General features: G+C 32.6%; 1 protein-coding gene across 1 annotated transcript; it reads right to left on the bottom strand.

Moving 5' to 3' along the window:
• Nucleotides 1-700: 700 nt before the first annotated feature.
• Nucleotides 701-20198, bottom strand: LOC148626813 (sugar phosphate exchanger 3-like). The gene is made up of 17 exons (XM_088542364.1): nt 20014-20198; nt 18173-18287; nt 17182-17274; nt 16852-16883; nt 15151-15202; nt 13733-13878; nt 13342-13438; nt 12004-12088; nt 9846-9905; nt 8669-8841; nt 7423-7564; nt 6806-6831; nt 4282-4357; nt 3394-3498; nt 2942-3036; nt 2618-2683; nt 701-2147 (listed from the first exon to the last, which is right to left on the bottom strand). The coding sequence occupies exons 1-17, from the start codon at nt 20082-20084 to the stop codon at nt 2010-2012; spliced, it is 1572 nt and encodes a 523-aa protein (XP_088398490.1). The 5' UTR covers nt 20085-20198; the 3' UTR covers nt 701-2009.
• Nucleotides 20199-20779: the final 581 nt, after the last annotated feature.

The following is a 20779-nucleotide window of genomic DNA, read 5'->3' as shown; positions in this document are numbered from 1 at the left end:
CAGATAAAAAGATATTTTCAAACTTTGAATAATGATAAAATAAGATAAAAGATATATTATGTGCAGAGTCCAATTTGTAATTGTTGGGTTATGCTATTTTGAACATTTGCCACCCCCTTGATAATGAGAAAATATCATAAAGTACAATTTAATACAATTCTATTTTTAGTTCTTTATGCTGTTATAAATTTGTAGTTCCCTTTTTTTGTGTGCATAGTAAATTGTAGTAGAGTGGAGAATTTGATGAACTAGTATCATCCCAATATAACCCTCATTTCCTGCAAGATTTCTTCAGACTTAAATAAAGTGTTAATAACAATAAAAGCTTGGATGGGATTCTTCAGAGTTTGGTAAGGAGGGTCAATTTTTCAGAAGGGGAACTTCAGAAAGAAACAAATTTATGCAAACTAATTTCTTTCAACCTTGAATGAGGCGTTGTTTACCAAAAAGCTTGGATAGGATTGATTTGTCAGGGAGCTACTTTTGGATCTGGTCGTCCAATATGAGCTTGTTCTCTCATTCATAACAAGTAACATTATACCTTTTGTGTTTTACATGTATCTGTGACACAGAAAGATGGGAAACATACATGTATTTTATAGTCTATGCTTTCACCCTGCCTGCATAATGGCTATCAACAGACCTGGTGCTGTCAAGAATCCAATTCTACAATACTATAGAACTAAAGACAGAAAGAAGATTTACATAAATATATATTTATTTGAAAATAATTATTGCACCCACTTTTAAATTAAAATATATACGTGTACATTTATTTAGAACAAATCAACAACTCTTGTAAAAAATTCTACTCAGCTACAATAATTTATAAATAACCATGTCCACAAATGGATTACAAAGCACAGAATTGCCTGGTAATGTGAGCATGTCCACTGCAGCACCTCCAAATGGACTAGATATTCTTACATCTGAAGTAGGTATCAACATATTGAGAATATATAACAATACAATTGTGAGGTAAATGATTCATAATAAAATTTCAACAAATAAACAACCATTTTCAACTTTTGTTGATGCGTTGTAGGAAAAACAAACCTAAAGTGTTTCCAAAAATCACCTAAAAATCTGAAAGGTGCTGACTGGCCTAAGAGGGCTACTGATTGATTATACAGTCGACTCCACTTAATCGCATATCGCTTTATTGCATATTTCGGTTATTAGCGTAATTTTCTCCTGCACAAAATCATTTCCTATTATTCTATTAGGGAAAAAATCACTTATTTGCATAGGCCTTGCAGGTGCATTTCGGTTTATTGCATAGAGAATTTTGCCTCATCGAGATAAAGACAGGGTTTCCCAAATTCTATTTTAAGCCTTCGGGTCATAAATATGTCAATCATATTTATTGTTGTAAAAACTAGGTTATCATCAATCAGGAGGTGTTAATAATGGATTAAAAACATAATTGACATAAAAGACAATTTAAATGATTTCTAATTGCATTAAAATAAACAAGCACCAAGAATAGTCCGGTTATTTGCATAATTTTTACTGGCAAATAGGCTATGCAATTAAGCAGAATCTACTGTATAATCAACTTTACCAAAATTTGTTAGCATTAGATACTTATGATCCATCCAAACACCTCCATGATTTGTTGACCAATATAATACTGAAGTTAAAATAATGGCAATAATTGATGGTAGGGTTTATTTCTAGTAACCAAAGTATTGGATGAATTGAAAGCATCAATTTGTTGACAAACCAACAAGTAAACAATAACACATTTTTTATCAGATTCCAATTCATTTAACTCAAATTAAGGGATCATTTTAGATATCAGAGCAAACGTTACTAAATAATCATGACTAAACAAGGTTTGTTGTACTCATTCCGAAGATCAGTCAGCAATACATGGCCACACCTAATTTGGTCAATATTATAGACCAGTTAACACAGCCTGTGTTTCTGTTAACTGCTAATAACACAAGAAATGAGAACTCAGTATAATGTTACCACAGCAATATAAGCTAATTATTTAAAGTCCATCACTGCACATCATCTTCATCATTAACAATAGTAACCCGTCGGTGTAGCCCTCGATACCATGTGAAGGAGTAACTGGCTATGGCACCTTTACATTCTCGTAAAAACATTGGCAGAATACAAGCTGCTGTCATTGCTATCTGTGAAAATAGAATACAACCAAAAATATAACATCAGCTTCAGAATTAAAACAACATTACAAATGGCTGTAACATTGACTGCAAACCTGATTTTCACACAAAGTCCCATCTTCCTTCTAAAGTGGTCCATAAATCAAATAAGAAAACAGTGAAAATTAGTAAATTCAATACAGACCTTTCTTATATTCAAGAAAAAACACATCAGAATTTTAAATTAACTCTTTTAAAGCAGTAACAAATTTTGATAGCCACTCATTTAAAAATGGACAATCTGGTTAGAAAATTTACAACATATTGTTTTTTTACATAAAGAAACCATGTGGTGTATATTGTGCACTTTTAAGAAGAAAATCAATCTGATTCAAGTGACTGAACATTACAGAATTCTTATTATGAATTTGAGACTAAATTACTTCATGGCTTAGAGAATTTAGTATTAAAAAATTAATTTGTTTTGTTCCTGGACTTACCATGATCATAAATACAACAAAAACTGATTTCCAGCCAAACTTCTCCTGAATAACTGGTACTAATACCTAAAAATATAATAAACTGGATAATTTCTTCATTTTTCAAGTATTATTTTCATGAATGTCAAATTAATACAACAGTTCTTATTTTAAATTCTTTGTTTAAATCAATAAGAAAGCATAAATTACTATGAAACGTCACATTTCATAGATATTTTCTTAATCATTAAGGCATAATATGAATAAAATTTTTAAAAAAAACTTTGCAATTAGCAACACCAGTATTATATAAAACAATAGTTGAAAAGTCAAACAAATGCTTACCTGACCAATGGCAGCACCAGCACTTCCTGTTCCATCTACAATACCTGTAACAGTGGCTAATGCCTCGGTGTTACCCTGAACTGGTCCCTGACGACCTGAAACAAAACAACATACAATTTCACAGACAGTATCTTTTAGCCCCAAAATGACAAGGTTAATTTTTGAGTGAATTTTTCTTTCTGTACCATGGTAATAAGATAATAAACACTTCAAAGTTTGTTAATCACTTGTAATACAACTATGTGTCAACAGAAATTTACAAAGAATTCTGAGGGAAATTTAATGATTAATAAGGTTTGCAAGCAAAACAATTCTTACAATTTTGACAATCAATGACTCATTCTGCCCAAGTCACAATGCCTAAGAAATTTCAGAACTAAGATGTATTCTTATAATATAAATGCTAGCACAAATGTTTCCTATGTAAGTGAATTTTATAGATGTTTAAATACCTAAATCAGCTGCTATAGCTGCACTGATAAGGTTAGCAACACCTCCAACAAAGAAACCAGCTACAGACATCAATAATGCATTTATGGTTTTATTGTTGGGAGAATCTGAAATAAAAAGAAGATTTGGTGGAAGACTCCTTCCTTTTTACCCAATCTGACTCCTGGGTGGGAGACTGTGTGCTGACAAAGACATTGAAGGTAATGACATATACTAAAACTTAACATGAAATTACATTGATATTAACATTAGAACCAATTATCAACCAGTATGTTTTTTAAGCTTGATTTGTTCTAACCACACTAAATCTCCCTCCTACACAAATTGGACAAGGAGATCTCCCAATTTTAGCCTTCAAAACAATAAATTGTTATGAATCATAAATTGTTTCATTGTTGAGAGAATCTGAATTATGTTACATGTGATATTCAATGCTGCCTTCTTCAAGAAGTTTAAGTTACTTTATTTAGAGTAATAGTAGGCTATTAACAATTTACTTATAAAAAAGTGAACTAGACATAGCCCCTAACAGGACTAAAACCCCCACAGCCTGTTGAACCCTACACATTTCAGGACCAATGTGGTCACACGATTCATATTTGACTTATTTCTACAATTTTTGCCCAAACTTAAATTCCTGGCAGTATGCACATCTATATGTGGTTATATTACGTCCCACAAAGTTTCATAGCAATGCTGCAAGCTGCTTAGAAAATAGTTGCAGACAGATAGACGAACATGTATCCCCCAAACTTTGTCTTTTTTTTGCTTTTTTTTTTTTTGGGGGGGGGGGGGGGTATGATAAACAATTGTGCTAAATAAAATTAATTCATACATGGATGCAAACTTCAATCAATATATCAAGAGGATGGCTAGAAAAATCTACTTACGACTATATATAAATAATGCTGGTATTGCTAGAATTAACATTGGAATGACAGTAAGTGATCTCTTTCTAAATTTATCCTGCAATTCAAAGAAATATTAAAAATAAGTTACTTCAAAAGCAAAATCAGACTTCTTTTTGACCGTAGAAGCTGCATGACGTCAGAGTTCAAGGGCTGCTATGGAAAATCTTCTGTAAATGCAAGGTGCCGTCTGTGTGTCCTACACAATCTTGCGACTACTATTTCACAACAGATTCTGAGGAATCTTATACCAAATTTAACTAAGACTTAGGATAAAATTGATAATCAGCAATGTCTGATATAGTTTTAGGGGGAATTATGCCAATCTGATAATCAAACATTTAAGCGAGGGTCAGGTGAAAGTTATGGAACAATGTTCTTTCATGGAGAATGTGAGCTAATTTTCCTAATCCCAACTTGCAATTGTTGAAATGATGAATATTAAAGATAGTTTTGCATCATTGCAAATAAAATAAAATTTGCCATTTCATTTACTGAGGTAAAAAATGTAGAAATAGTTTCATGCGGAGTATCTAATTTAGGCACAGATTCATAGGGGCGGACCTAGCGAATGCCCCCTTCCTGAAATTTTAGGATATATTTTTTGCATAAAATTATGATTTTTTTTTTACAAATTCTATCCCCAAAAATGTTCTTGCTTCACTTCACTCGGCCTTTGAATTTTATCTATTAGCCCCACTTCAATTCTAGATCTTATGCATATGATCAATAGTCGTCCATTTGCAAAAAAAATCTATGCAGTATCAAAGTAAGAACACTGGAAAAATAATATAGCCTTACAACCTGGATGTATGTATAATATAGCCTTTTAACCTGGATGTATGTATAATATAGCCTTACAACCTGTATGTATGTATAATATAGCCTTGCAACCTGGATGTATGTATAATGCCAAGGGTGGCCTGCCAATATATTTTCTTCATCAAGCTTTTTCAGAAAATCAAGACAGATGATCTAAATTCTTTATTACGGGATAAGGGAATTTCTTATAATTTCAGAAGTGGGCAATGAATTTTTCCCTTCCTTTAAAAGGGAGTTTGTTTTCCTACATAATTAAAATAAGGTAAGAAATGGGAATTGGATTTGCCATTAAAATAATAAGGATTTCAACATCTACTTAGGGCCGAGCAAACAATTTGATTTTTATGGGGACAAGAATCAAATTTTCTGTCCTGCCTTTTTATTTTGAGAAACTTCTTTTCATAGGCACAGAGAGCCAAAATATCTTTTTAGAGTAAGTGAAAAATATTAGTACAATAATAGATCCTGCTTTTTTATTTCTTGAAAAGTACAAATGGTAGGTACATGTATATGTGCACTATGTTACATGTAAAAATACTTCAACAACAGCTGCGATATTCTCTTCATTTTTTTCAATAAAAATAGCACAATTAATTGTTGAAATGCTCCATGTACATTTGTTAATGTTAAACTTTAGATCCTGGTAAGTCATTCACTATTGAATATACAAGCATTGTGTTACCCTTAGGATTTATAATATGTTCATGCAGAGAAACACAATCATGCAACCAGAATAGTTTTATATACATATTGCTTTTGTCCAATCTTCTGTCCACATTCCAATTTCTCTCCAGTGGTAATTATTTTGTCTTTTATTTTTTTTTCTCAGTCAAGTTTTTGTACTGCCATTTTAGTATATTTTTTCTTCTTTCTGTTTTGAAACTTGTAAAGATGTCCCGTTGCTGACCATGATGTAACGTCATCCAACATAACATTTGGAATAGGAAACAGCCAATAACCAAACAAAATTATGCACAAATGGCACACAAATATGATTTACTTTCTTATTTGTTCAGTGACCCCCACTTTTTAAAGACTTTATACTATCAGCTAATGGATACCTTTTCATACAACAAGTTTCAAAATAATCTTAATATGAGAAGATTTCAGAACACTGTGAATATGGTCCAAAAGTTAGTTTTTCTTTTGGTGAGAAACAATAAAATATTATGATTCTTTTTAGGTGGATAAAACATATTGTATATTGTTTTGAATGTTTCAAGAATAAAGAGAAGATTTCCAATCTACTGGTGTATGGCATGTGTCATTCGTACAAATTTTGACAAGATCAGAGACGTCTGAAATGAATTCAGATAATGACAATAACTCCAGATTTTACGATTTTTTGAACTGCTATATTTTCATTAAAAGCATAGTGACCTATATCAAAAGAAGCTTAATTTGACACATTTATAATTGAGAACATTTCAGAAAAATTTTGCGAAATGTCGGAACTGGTTAGTAGGATTTGTCTTTAAGCAAAACTGAACTGTTTTACATACACTGGCAGGTTTGCAAATATGAAATTTAGATAAATCAATGTATCACAGTCTGATACTTTAAAATGTTACTAATTATTAAAAGAGCAGTTTAAGTTGAAGAAAATCTAAAGTCCAAAAAATCAGTATATAAATTTGTAAAGAACAGCAGTCAAACATAAAGAAATAAAACCAATTTTACTTACTGATATAAATCCTGCTATAGTACCTCCTGAAAAAATCAAAAGATGTTCAAGATTTTTTTTGATATTTTACTTGCCAGAATATACTACCAGTTTTTCTATTTCATATGATTTACATTGACCCCATTTTAATAGCAAGCTTCCTCAAGCAGCAATTTAAAATACATAAAAATTTCATGACATTTGGTACACAACAAATAAAGTTATTGCATGGAAACAAAAAAAAAATAACAAAGCCAACAGTGACAAAATCATCACATAATATAGTTTTTTGCAGTCACATAAAAACACAGCTTTCATCTTGCAATAGATTTGAAGTTTTACAAGTTGTTGTAAGTTTTTAGGCTAATCTAAAGATATCTGTCAAGGAAGTAAAAAAGTACAGATTACAGATAAAATGTTGATTAATGACCAAATTTTTATAGAACATAACCACATGTACCAGTTTTAATCTTTGGAAAAGTCTCCTGTGTGGTAAGTTTCTAGGCTACTCTTGTTATAACTTTGTGGAAAGTACTTACTAGTATTAACACTACATTCACACAATATTTGGTGAGATACAGTGGATTACCACATTTCTAAATTTAAAATATTTAAAACTAAACTTATTGATAATTTACCTATGATGCCACCAACATCATACCATATAGATATCTGATCAGCAACAGTCTCTGCCCAGCCAAAAGATCCAGCAAGGTAAAATGGTAGCCAGAAGAAAAAGGAATAATTTACAAACTTCAGACAGGCATACGACAAGGCATACTGAAATTAAATAAATAAAAAGAACAGCGTTCCAATGTCCCCCATGAAAAAAAAAAGTGAGGAAAATTTAAAATTCACTGAAATTTTCTAAATCCAAGGGACATAACTTCTCATAGTAAGACTACATACAAAATCTAAAAACAATTGGTGAAAGCATTACAAAAAAAGTGTGAAAAACTGTAAATTAACTGAAATTTTCCAAGTTCAAGGACAATAACTTCCAAAAAAATCGTTCAATCATAACCAAAGTCATACTTAATCTGTAACTCTTCATAATAAGGCCACATACCAAAAACAAACTTATTTGGTAAAAGCATAACAAAAAAAAGTGCAGAAAATGCAGACGGACAGGCGGATGTTCGGCCTTTCCATGTCCCCTCACAACGCAGCGCGGGGGACAATAAGTTTCAATAAGTCTTTTACAGAAATTAGAAAATAGAACTTCTAGTTCCAGAGAGCCAGTTCAATGTGTTATATCTCTATCTACAGTATTGATTATGATATGAATCCTAAATGTCAAAATATATATGTTTAAACACTTCTTTCAATCTACAGTTTTCAAATTTTTCCTAGAAAGCTAAAATTTAAAAAGATTAATAAAGCGAGAAACCTGGCGATACCCCTGCTTTCAATCATGATATAAGGAAAATATAAAAAGTCCTCGGTAAACAGAAAGTCGTTTTCAACTTTTCCATAAATGTATCCCATCATATGGCAAACCTACAGAAAGAATGTCTTAAAATTTCAAGCCACTGTGATGAGAAGTTGCTGAGAAAGCTGTGATAGAAAAATTGTTACGGACACATGGACAGGCAGAAACAAGGACTCAAGGACAAGGGTAAAATAGTACACACTAATAAACCATTTTAGTGTATTACAGCTGAAACCTGTATTTACAAGTATACCTCCAGGAAGCATTGATGCCTGGACTTACAAGTATAGCCCCAAGAAGCATCAATGACTGGACTTACAAGTATAACTCAAGGAAGCATCAATGCCTGGACTTACAAATCCCAGGAAGCATCAATGCCTGGACTTACAAACCCCAGGAAGCATCAATGCCTGGACTTACAAACCCCAGGAAGCATCAATGCCTGGACTTACAAGTATAACCCCAGGAAGCATCAATGCCTGGAAGAAACCAAGTGCCTTTGGACGGGTGAGAACTTTTTCTGTAGGTATATCATCATGATCAGCCTCTGGTGTTTGTTGTAAGAGATGTTCAGTTTCACTGATATCTGGCTCCATTTCATCATTTATATCATCAACACGACCACCTATATGTGTATCAAATTAAAGGTATTCAGAATGTTATCACTACTGTGACACTATTGGTACAAGCAAATTTCTACAAGTCGGTAACATTTAAAAAAAACTCTTTGTAAAGCTAGTCATTTTTACAAATGTTCATTTCAGTCTAAATACATCAAATAAAATTCTACTAGAAAGAATATTATAGATAAGCCAGGAAAGTATATTTCTGCAAGCTTAGTTAAAATATAAATCAGAAATCAGAAAAAAAAAACATTGAATAACTAACTTTGAAATTCTACTCTCCCAAGCCAATGAAATTTAAACTGAGTATCTCATTACTCTCACTGGCTGAAGGATAAACTAAGTATCCCTTTACACACACTGGCTGAAGGATAAACTAAGTATCCCTTTACACACACTGACTGAAGGATTTAATTAGTATCCCTTTACCTCTACTGACTGAGGAATAACCTGAGTAGCATTATACACCTACTGACTGAAGGCCTAACTGACTGGAGAATTTACTAAGCTTCCCTTTACACTCACTGACTGGAGAATTTACTTAGTATCCCTATACAATTAGTGGCTGAAGGATAAACAAAGATTTCTTATACACTCACTGACTGAAGGATTAACTTAATATCCCTTTACACTTACTGATAGAAGGATTAACTGAATATTCTTATACACTTACTGAATGAGGAATTAACTTAATATCCCTATACACACACTGGCTAAAGAATTAACTAAGGTTTCTTATACACTCATTGTCTGAAGGATTAACTAAGCATCCCTTTACACTAACTGACTGAAGGATAAACCAAGTACCCCTTTACACTTACTGACTGAAGGATTAACTAAATATCCATTTGCACTTACTCACTGAAGGATTATCTAAGTATCCCTTCACACTTACTGACTGAAGGATTAAAAAAGTATCCCTTTACATTTACTCACTGAAGGATTAACTGAGTTACTTGAGGCACTTACTGACTGAAGGATTAACTGAGTTACTTGAGGCACTTACTGACTGTCGGATTAACTGTAATCTCTTGATTAGATATAGCTTCATCTGGTACTGGAAGACCTATTTATAGAATGTAATGCATGTAATATGTTTTATTTAAAATTATAAACTGAAAGACCTATACATAGAATAGTTTACTGAAATAATCAATATGTAATCTTTAACATGAAAATTGTTCATTATATTGAACTGACTATTATAAGACATCATTACATAACTGAATGAAGCTGAGTATCAATAAAATTATTCTTAGTAAAACATTTCAAAATGTTATTGCAGGAAATCTTTATTTCTTCCTGGTGTATTCATTTCCATACAATTGTATTTGACATTTTGTTTATGTAGATGTCACAAAATAATGATTGATTGTTGGGGTTTAATGCTTGAGCAGCAATATTTCAGCTATATTCAGGCAATGAACATGCAATGGATGATAAAATGAACATGAAATGATGATGAAATAAAAAAGGGATGGGATACAAGGATAATAGGGTTGGACAAATTTTGATTGCCACAAGATTGAAGGGAGGGATGGGTAGGGTCAGGCAATTTAGCCTCCTGTGGCGGAGCGCAAAGGTTCCTACTCCTATCGAATACCACAGGTCAGGTTTTCCGTATTATAGCCTGACAACCCCAGGATGTAACACGCCAGGTGTACCCCATTCCACCACCTGGGGCACACAACCCAGTTGCTCTGTGGGCAGAGCACCTAGCCCCCGACTAGGTTTCTGAGCACTATTTAGTCACCTATTATGACAAGCTTAGCGCTAATGCAGGCCTATTCTTTTGACACCTGGACCTGCACGGGGCACAAAATAATGAATAACACTTCAAAATGTAACAGATTGCTGGAGAAATATTATTAAATTGTGTGATGGTCCTCTCAAGACTTGGTAAGTTGACAAGTTTTTTTTTTCTTAATGAGAAAATCACTGATTGGAAACAAAAATTTTATAACAGCAATATCAGTGTCTTTATTAAACAAACAACACTTTGTGAAAAATCAGTATATAACTAAACATTTTTCAGTAATAATTCAAGTTATGTAAACAAAACCAATGAACTCAAATAAACTAGAACAAGCCTGAACCTCTTACCCAAGTTTATCTGAAAATATACCATAGGGTTATAAAAACAAATAAATGGTGGCAAAGTGTCAATACAAAATATCATTTTTACATCCCTATTTTTCTAAAACTATACCAAACAGCATCATGCTTATATAAATTATATCAAATTTTAATTTATAAAAAAAATTAATGTGACACCAACATGAGACCAACATGCTGTGTTCTCCTTCGTTATATCTGTTAATCTTTAGGACATTTCGTGTGGAAGATTTTTTGGTAAAAGCAAATTTCAATCATTTAGTCTTTTGCATAGAAAATAAATTTTAACCCAAAAAAACTCCCACAAATCATACATTTTTATATGGTAGATATCATTTTCATTTATCTTGTGGCAGTCTCCTCTCTAGTGATGGAGGGTCAACTTGTATGCTTCATTTTGATAAATAACATACAAGTTCAAGGGTAACAAAAACTGTGTGAAGGGCAGACAGACCATAAAACAGGACAAAAAAAATCATGTCTACCTTGGAAGGAGAATATCCTTACCTAATTACAGGACAAAAAATCATGTCTCCCTTGGGAGGAGAATATCCTTACTTGATTCCTTAGGAGTACTGACAAGTCCAAAAAATCTTGTCTACCTAAGAAAGAGACTATCCTTACCTAATTCCTTAGGAGTACTGACAAGTCCAAAAAATCATGTCTCCCTTGGGAGGAAAATATCCTTACCTTATTCCTTAGGAGTACTGACAAGTCCAAAAAATCATGTCTACCTTGGGAGGAGAATATCCTTACCTAATTCCTTAGGAGTACTGACAAGTCCATAAAATCATGTCTCCCTTGGAAGAATATACTTACCTAATTACAGGACAAAAATCATGTCTACCTTGGGAGAAGAAAATCCTTACCTAACTCCTTAGGAGTACTGACAAGTCCAAAAAATCATGTCTGCCTTGGGAGGAGAATATCCTTACCTAATCCCTTAGGAGTACTGACAAGTCCATAAAATCATGTCTTCCTTGGGAGAATATACTGACCTAATTACAGGACAAAAAATCATGTCTACCTTGGGAGAAGAAAATCCTTACCTAATTCCTTAGGAGTACTGACAAGTCCAAAAAATATAACAATACCACCAGCTATCAATACCGTAGAGGTCAATAGGAAGGCATACTAAAAAATACCAATATTAGACAAATTTTTCTTGGTTTTAATGCAACTTTTCATTTACCAGTAATCAATGCATGTACATGAATATCAGTATTTTGTAATTTCTCAATGTATTAAGGTTCTTGCATCTTGAAAGATTTAACAAAGTGTTAAAATCCATATCAACAATTTTGTAATTATTTTACCACACAGAAAAGCTTGATATTTGTAAATAATTTAAGAAATAAATCATGAAAAGTCCATTTTATCATTGTTTTACAGTGCTTGCCTTTACCCTCTAGCTCAAAGCCTGGGGTTAGGCAAAATTGATTCGGGCTAGTGAAAGGATGTGAACATTTCTTGTTTTGAGCTAGTTGAATCCTATACAGTCCTCTATTATTCGGTCTAGTTGTTGAGAATTTTGAAGGAAAGGAATGGTTTTACCAATTGCTGACCATTTATGCCACATTATTTTACCCTGAGCAATAGCAAGGGGTAAAATATCAACATAAATGGTCAGCCCATGGTAAAACATTGAATCCATGATTTATTTCAATTCAAATAGGGTAATTACAGTACTTCTTTACATTTTCGTGACCTATTACAGTAACCTTAGACCTGCCATATTTGTCCATATTGGGCTGCACAATTTACGCTATATATATATATGTCAGTTGAAATGGTTGCTAGTGAAACTTAGTGTTTTGTATTATTTATAATGAAAGAAAAGGGCAAATTAAGTATAACAATGTAAGATAAAGCAATTTGTGTTTGAATTGTAAGCTCACAGTGTTCACACAAGGACAAGTTCAATGTTTCATTCATTGACGATTGTTATTGTTTGTTTTCATATATGATAGCGCACATGGTGAGTGCTAACATGTACATATGTAAGTGATTTTTACGGAATATAACTTATCTAAAACATAACATTTAATATCTTTATCAAATATGAATTTGATGTTCATTCACACTACTGAAATGAATGAAAACAGCTGATACACATCAGAATATTACATGTGTTTAAATAAAAAATCAACCACAGTCTCAAAACCTTTTAAAGACGTCATATTAGAATAGTTAATTAACCAAAAAAATTAAAAAAACATATTAATGTAAATAATTATCATATATATCACAAATTCAAGTTAATATACCAGTAGATTATACAGTTTAATAAATAGAAATGATTTAATTTTACTTCTTAAAACAGCTTTAAAAATGTATATGATAATTTTATCACAGGAAAGAGCATTAAAAATGTAAAAAAAGCTTACATCATATCCATAGTCAAGAACAGCTGAGGCCAACAGAGCTCCAATGATGTTACCAACAGATGCACAGGCACTCCATAGCCCTAACACTAATCCACGACTGAAAAAGAAACCATGCAAAATTTGTAAACAAAGCAAGTACGGAAAACTTCAAGTCTGAATTTATTTCGTAGGTACAAGGGCCATTTCTCAGCAAAAAAATCAGTGGATTGTAACAAAGTTCTGTTCAAGAAATCCATGGTTATCTATATTGATTATATAGGGGAAACTTTTGGTACTTTGAATTGTGTTCGAGAAATCCTGGGTGTTTGTGCCAGTGAAGTTTGACTGTAGCTATTACCTAAATTGGCCAAAGCAGTTGGCAATGAACATCTTGTATGTATATTGTAATTACCTAGATCGCCCAAACCAGTTGCCCATTACAGCTACAACAGTTGGCCATCCTGTTGACTGTAGTAATCCATTCAATATCCACACCAGTACATAGACATACTTGTTATAGTATCCAATCCACTCAAATACAGTTCCAAACAATAATACCTGTAGGGTTTTAACACTAGTTAAAATATAAACTCAACCCTCATTTATACTGAGCTATCCATTAACATTACAGGTCTTATTTAACTTCTACAGCTCGAGCTTTAAATGTTTCCACCATACACATATTTTGATAATTAAAAGTTTTGCATTCATAAGAAATGTTGTGACAATAATTAAGGTGGCTTCCCTATTTAATGGAATTTCTAAATTTTCTCATTTTGGGAAATCTGAAAACTAGTTCATGTAAATTTATCATGGCAATGTGGCATGTTGTGAAAAATTTCTATTTTTCAATTAATGTTTTCTAAAGAACAAGAAAAAGCATTGAAATGGGAAGATAACTCTATTACAAGAAAATTATGAAATATCACAAATATGACTCTATTTCAACAGCTATTTATTTTTTGGGCCAAACTAATTCTTGGATTGCTATTTAGTATTAAAGTGCAAATAAAATAATCTTATTTGAATTTTAATTCTAACACACTGACTTTTTATTACCAAACATTTAAATCTAGAAAAAAAGGAGAGTGGCGAGACAATTTTCCATACACCTCTTTCAATAGCCTGGTGACATCATATTTGTTTCTCTTCAAAATGTTTTAATTGTGTGTCTGTAAAACATACAAATTAACAAGAACAAATAAATTTGGTGATATTTATTAATGCTAATTCATATGTTAATTTTGGGCATTTTTAAGGCAAAAAATGGGCCTCAATATCGTGAAAATGTTCTATTAAATGCAAATTGTTGGATATATTTTTTATTCAGTAACCTTTAAAAAAAGTGTGTGCTAAATAAATAACAAATAAGTTATTTGAAAATGGTTTCAATATGCATATACCATACAATCTAAAGGAAATGAGAAATAAGTCATTTTGAGGACTAATTCCCCATTTTGGGCCTCTATTTATCAGAAAATGAGTCCAGTAACCTCTTTTTTTCTTTTCATCTTAGAATAAGGGTAAAAAGTTGATCATTATATATCAAAATAAAGATCTATCATTAAATTCAGCCTTCTAAAATGATGGAGCCATCTTAAGCCAATACAATTGCAAAGTTGATGATTCCCACAAATACACGTTTTTACAGTTAGGTAAACATTGAAAGTTTATTTTTCCCTCTTCTGTAATGGTCATTTTGAGTTGTTTTGGTTTTTTTTGTTGCTGAGAGAGTTACACTAAAGTAATATACTAAGGGGTCTGTATAAGTTTTGCTTTTTCAATCTTTCAACAGATTTGTTTTTAATATTATCTTTGTTATCAACGTACACTAATTCCAGAAGAACACATCCCAAAAGACAGGACCAGCCTCATATTCAATCTGAAAAATAAACACATTTGTAACACAGACTTAAATTTTATCTGTTTACACTAATATCATCATCAGTTAATTCATTCATTCCTCATAAACAATTTCTGCTGAGTCAAACAGAAATTAAATATTCATGCCAGGTTACATCACAAATATTAATCACCAGAATTTTTAACACAGAATTTATACAATGTATACAAAATGTATATTATCAACCAAAATTAATATCCTCAACTTTGTGTAATAAACATACTTTATGTGTATTAATATTTAGATTTTTTTGCTGATATTGTTGTGGTGAGGAAACTACGAAGAACATTATATGATAATGTGCAATTGACATGTGTTAACTGTTGTAGAAGGAAAACAAACAGGGGTAACTATGTTCACCAATGATCACATACACATGACAAAAATTCAAATGAATAAATTGTCTACCAATTAAAATCAATTCATGTTTTATTTTCATTATTAAGATCCCTTTTAGCACTATTTTAAAACAAACAAAGCATTTTGTTTATTAAGATTTATGTTAGGGTCAAACTGGTGCAGACTGACCTGAAATGAACGTTTAAGTCAATGACATTCATTTCATAAACATAAAGACTTTAAGTAACTATAAACATCAGACTTATATACTATGCTAACTATTTTATTACAACAAAACTAAGAAATTTTTCATTCAACTATCCAATGTTCCACATACAAAGGAATCTGATATCAGCCTTATGTGGAGACATCACCAAGTGAACTATCTTCTAGGGATTCTGAAATCAGTCTTGTGTGCAGACAACACCAAGTGGACTATCAACCTGGAAATCTGGCTTCAGCCTTATGTGTATACAACACCATGTGGATTATCCACTAGCAAATATGACATCAGCCTTGCGAACAAAACCAAGTGGACTATCCACTAGGAAATATGACATCAGCCTTGTGTGCAGACAACACCAAGTGGACTATCCACTAGGAAATATGACATCAGCCTTGTGTGTGGACAACACCAAATGGACCATCAACTTGGAAATCTGGCATCAGCCTTATGTGTATACAACACCATGTGGACTATTCACTAGGAAATATGACATCAGCTTTGTGTGCTGACAACACCAAGTGGACTATCCACTAGGAAATATGACATCAGCCTTGCATGCAGACAACACCAAGTGGACTATCCACTAGGAAATATGACATCAGCCTTGCATGCAGACAACACCAAGTGGACCATCCACCAGGAAATATGACATCAGCCTTGCATGCTGACAACACCAAGTGGACCATCCACCAGGAAATATGACATCAGCCTTGTGTAGCAACAACAAATGGACCATCCACTAGGAGATCAGGCATCACCTTATATGTATACAACACCAAATGGACCATCCACTAGGAGATCTGGCATCACCTTATATGTATACAACACCAAATGGACCATCCACTAGGAGATCTGGCATCACCTTATATGCTGTTTATCCAACAGGGAATCTGTGGTCATTTCAGGAAAGTCCTACGTGTAAACTTAGTTGCAATTTATGAAGTCATAATAGAAAATATATTGTGACGTCAATTACTTATGATCAATTTTACTTCTGACTCCTTTTCAGATCGCTGAAGCAAACAGAAGAGAAATACAGTATTACTGTTAACCTAATATTTACCTGTCACCAATAATTCCACTGATAAATAGTCCCTGAAAAACAAAAATTTTATTTATATACACAGGTACAATTTTGACACACCAATCATTACTAATTCCATTTGATTCAAAATAAATGTATATTCTTGTCATTAGTTTGTTTAGATTAAAATGTTCTCAAACTTAAAACTTACCTAATTGTCTTAAATTGTATATTTGGAAGGTTGTATAAAATTAGACAAATATGTACATCATTCTTCAATTCAAATCAGCAGACTTACAAAAGAATGTACATTAACTGCAAGGACTAACTTCTTTCTTATTATAAATTGAAGTCTTAAGATTTTCTTACCACAGCATATGAAACCATAAACACCCCATCAAGGACTCCAAGAAATGGTTCTGCATCTTTTGTAGAATCAAACAAGTTGTGACTATTCCATATCTATCAACAAAGAATAAAATCTATATCATACATGTCATACACTACGCTACAGTATTTAGTTAAGGATAGTGATTGGTTTTTTTTACATTCTATTGGATAATAAAGACAAAACATTAAATGTGAGCAAAGCTGTCAAAAGAATATGCTCCACTACTGTAGTAACCATATGGTCAAAATATAAACAAAGTCATGAAAAAGTGGCTGAGGTAATCAGTTGCATAGAAAACTGTAATAAAGTATCTTATGGATGGGTGGATTATATACACCCTGCATTCAATAGGAGGTTAGATATCGTATCACAATACTTTAATCATAAATAGATACCAAACATTCATGCATAAGTGTGTACAAGTCTTACAATACATATGTTTTTTCAGTTGCTATACATTATTGTTGTTTATATGACTAATTGTAATTGGGCGGCTGTCTCATGGACACTTCCTCCATGTACTTCATTAAATTTTTCTACAGTTTTTTTACATGTAAAAGTGAATGTACAACATATCGGGGATTTTATTTCTCTTTTTTAAAAAATGCCCCCACCTGTTGAAAAAAACTGGCTAATTAAACAGAAAAGCCTGGGTAAAATGGTACTTTGGGGAATTCTTCATGATTTTCAAATCATTTTGCTAAGGAAAACTGTCTATTTGGGAGGTAAATTCAGAGTAACAAGATCACTACATGTACATATATAACTAGTCAACCAAACCATACTACTGCTACATTGTAAATAAAGGAAGGTAAATCATGTTCAAATAGTCAGACAATACATGTGTAAATGTATGTATAATAAGGTTTCCATACAGCAAATGGAGACTTCTTATCAGTCTAGTCCTATATGATATTATTCAATGTAGCATTGAAACATAGACAATCTTTATAGAAACAAATGTCCTACTTTGTCAGGTTTTGTCTCATTTACAGTATCATTATGGAATGATGGAGTCCATTCATCAGATATTGTAGTCTTCACATTACTAAAGGTTTTTCTGGTAGCATGGAAAAAGGCATAGCTGAAATAAACAAAAATTTTAAAAATTCAAAATGAAATATGAATTTACATGTATGCATGCAGATTTCCCATTTTACTACACAATATGCTCAGCTGATTACATGTGCAACCATTGGCAAATATGAGCTTCTTGCATGGTTACCAGAATTGTTGACAGGAGGGGTAGTTGATATTGCAAGCTGGAAAATTAGTGCCTGGAAACCTTAAGTTTGAGAACTAGAAATTTTAATCACCAAATATACAATCATGATTAAGTGCAATTCTCTGTATAAATCATGCAGAGAGTAAATCATGGTTAAAAAAACACACACAAGTCTTTCCATGAAATCTTATTCCAAATGTTATCCAAAATGCAAAAATGGCATTCATTTTTTATTTATTTGTCAGTAAGTGAGGTATAAATTATATGAAATGCATTACAATTTTATCATCAAAGGAAGACAACTCACTTTTCCCCTATCATCCTATTGTAATTTTGAACTCACTTTTCTGCATCCTCTGACACTTGAAAGATAAACGAACCGTCAACTTGTCTTCAATAGATCGAAAACTTTGTGAACATATTGTAAAATGAGTGTTTTTTCTGAGCATGATTCCTTGTTTTTCAATTTGGTTAATCATTGCCAGCACCCAAATATGAACGTTCTAAACTGAAATACCTTGATAAGGCAACAATATCATTTGACATACATGGTTAACTAAGATCCAGAGATTTAGAAATTTTAATCAGAGTTAAGATATACGAAACCTAGATGCCAACTAAATCCCTAGCGGGCGAATTATGTCACCTTCAAATAAAAAATCGCAATTTGCAACAATGGCAAAGCCCAGCACGATTCCTGATTAGAATCAATTAATATGTTCTGTTGCTTCTGGATTAAATACAGTGTAGCTAATCTACAGCTATAAAGCCCTATGATCTTGTCTTTTTTTCTCATTTAAAACCTTAGAAAATGTTGACTAAAAGGACTGAACATTATTCATATTTCTTAATCATCTTCATATGTATTCAAACTTATGATCAATGAAGTATGCCATAAACATCTAGTCTACACTGGAAAAATTACAGCCTGTCAATTGTTCTGTCATACTTCATATCATACAAAAAGCGTAAACTTGTTGATTATACTTAAATTAAGTTAACTGTCCTAGATTGTGCAATGTCAAATGTAAACACGGAATATCAAAATTTAACCTTGGTTCCCTTGATTACTCTTTGACATTCACCAGAACTAAATTTTAGAAGACGATCAGGAGATGACATCTGGAAACAGGAGCAAGCCAGTTAAGTCACATATATGAGAATCAAATGAATGGCAGCCTTGCAGTAGACTGAATAAACAATCACCACTCAACAATGCCAATTTATATCTCAACCCTCCCAGTGGTAATTATACATGTACATTCTGGTCAATAAAAGAAAAAAAATCAGCAGAAAAAGGTGAATTATGTTAGGAGAAAACGGCAGATGCTCTAATTCGTGGAAATAAAGTAATATCTTGTAATAGTCGAGCTGTACAGCCTGTAGTGTATATATTTTAAAAGGTTGTGAAAGTCCTTGTATTAATGCACTGATGCAGTGTCAATAGCTATTCGAACTGTTGAACACTGTAAACAAACACTGACACAGTAGACTTGTCAAACGGACACTTGTTTCAGTGCTGTCAAAATTACTGAAATAATGAGACCAGAGATGTGGCCCATGTGCACTATGGAAATTATGTTACCTGAAGAAGGTGAGCAGAAAAACAACTAAATGATGAGAAGTTATCTTAGTGGATTTTTCAGCAGACGCCATATCATCGCTAAAGTAAACTGGTCAGCTGAAAGCCTGAAAAATAGTGAGCCCGTCAAGAAAATTTTGCATGAATCACAGTGCAGTGTTTACTTCACGTGGGATAATTTCGACACTAAAGTGCTTCGTCCCGAATAAGAGTCGACCCTAAATTATTTAAGGCCTATTTTTAAAAGTATCACACCTACTAGCCAACACCTATTGGAAAATTTACCTGGAAACATGTGGTTTACAGATCAATTGATAGATACTGGGAAACAAAACTGTAGGAAGAAACAAAATGTAAATCATCCCTAAAATATCTCAACGCTGACAATTTGGCTGCTGGGAAAGTCCACAATATATGGAAATTGGCTGGGACTGAGCCTATGTTAGTTACTAAAGCACATGTTAGATGTAAGATATTACTTGGACTATATATTCTACAGTCAAATCGTCACAAGTTCAATCAGTATGAGGTAGAACCGACCTGCCCACTATGCAGGGATGGTGCAGAAGATCGATTACATTTCATTGTGACCTGTACTGCATTACACTATGTCCGTCAACCATTAAATACAGCCCTTAAATCAGAGCTTGAAGTGGAACGACTTTCTGTGGAAAATGGCAGTGACTTACTCCTGCTCTTACTTGATACTACCTTGTTCCCTTATATCTCGAACAATTGCCGTAGTGAAATTGAAACTATCAGTACTGGA

This window comes from Perna viridis, chromosome 1 (assembly GCF_037379345.1).
Source record: "Perna viridis isolate PV_CMFRI_1.1 ecotype Kerala chromosome 1, ASM3737934v1, whole genome shotgun sequence".
In the NCBI taxonomy this organism is placed as follows: domain Eukaryota; kingdom Metazoa; phylum Mollusca; class Bivalvia; order Mytilida; family Mytilidae; genus Perna; species Perna viridis.
Note: the sequence above shows the minus strand (reverse complement) of the source record. Positions and strands in the feature narration are given on the sequence as shown.

Bases quoted from the DNA above. Each gene is read 5' to 3' on its own strand.
- LOC148626813 (XM_088542364.1), bottom strand. From the start codon at position 20,084: ATGGCGTCTGCTGAAAAATCCACTAAGATAACTTCTCATCATTTAGTT. The intron at 13,439-13,732 runs GTAATTACAATA...TTTCTTTTTCAG, and splicing joins AACTGGTTTGGGCGATCTAG to TCGTGGATTAGTGTTAGGGC. The intron at 8,842-9,845 runs GTAAGTGCCTCA...ATACACATATAG, and splicing joins TACAGTTAATCCGACAGTCA to GTGGTCGTGTTGATGATATA.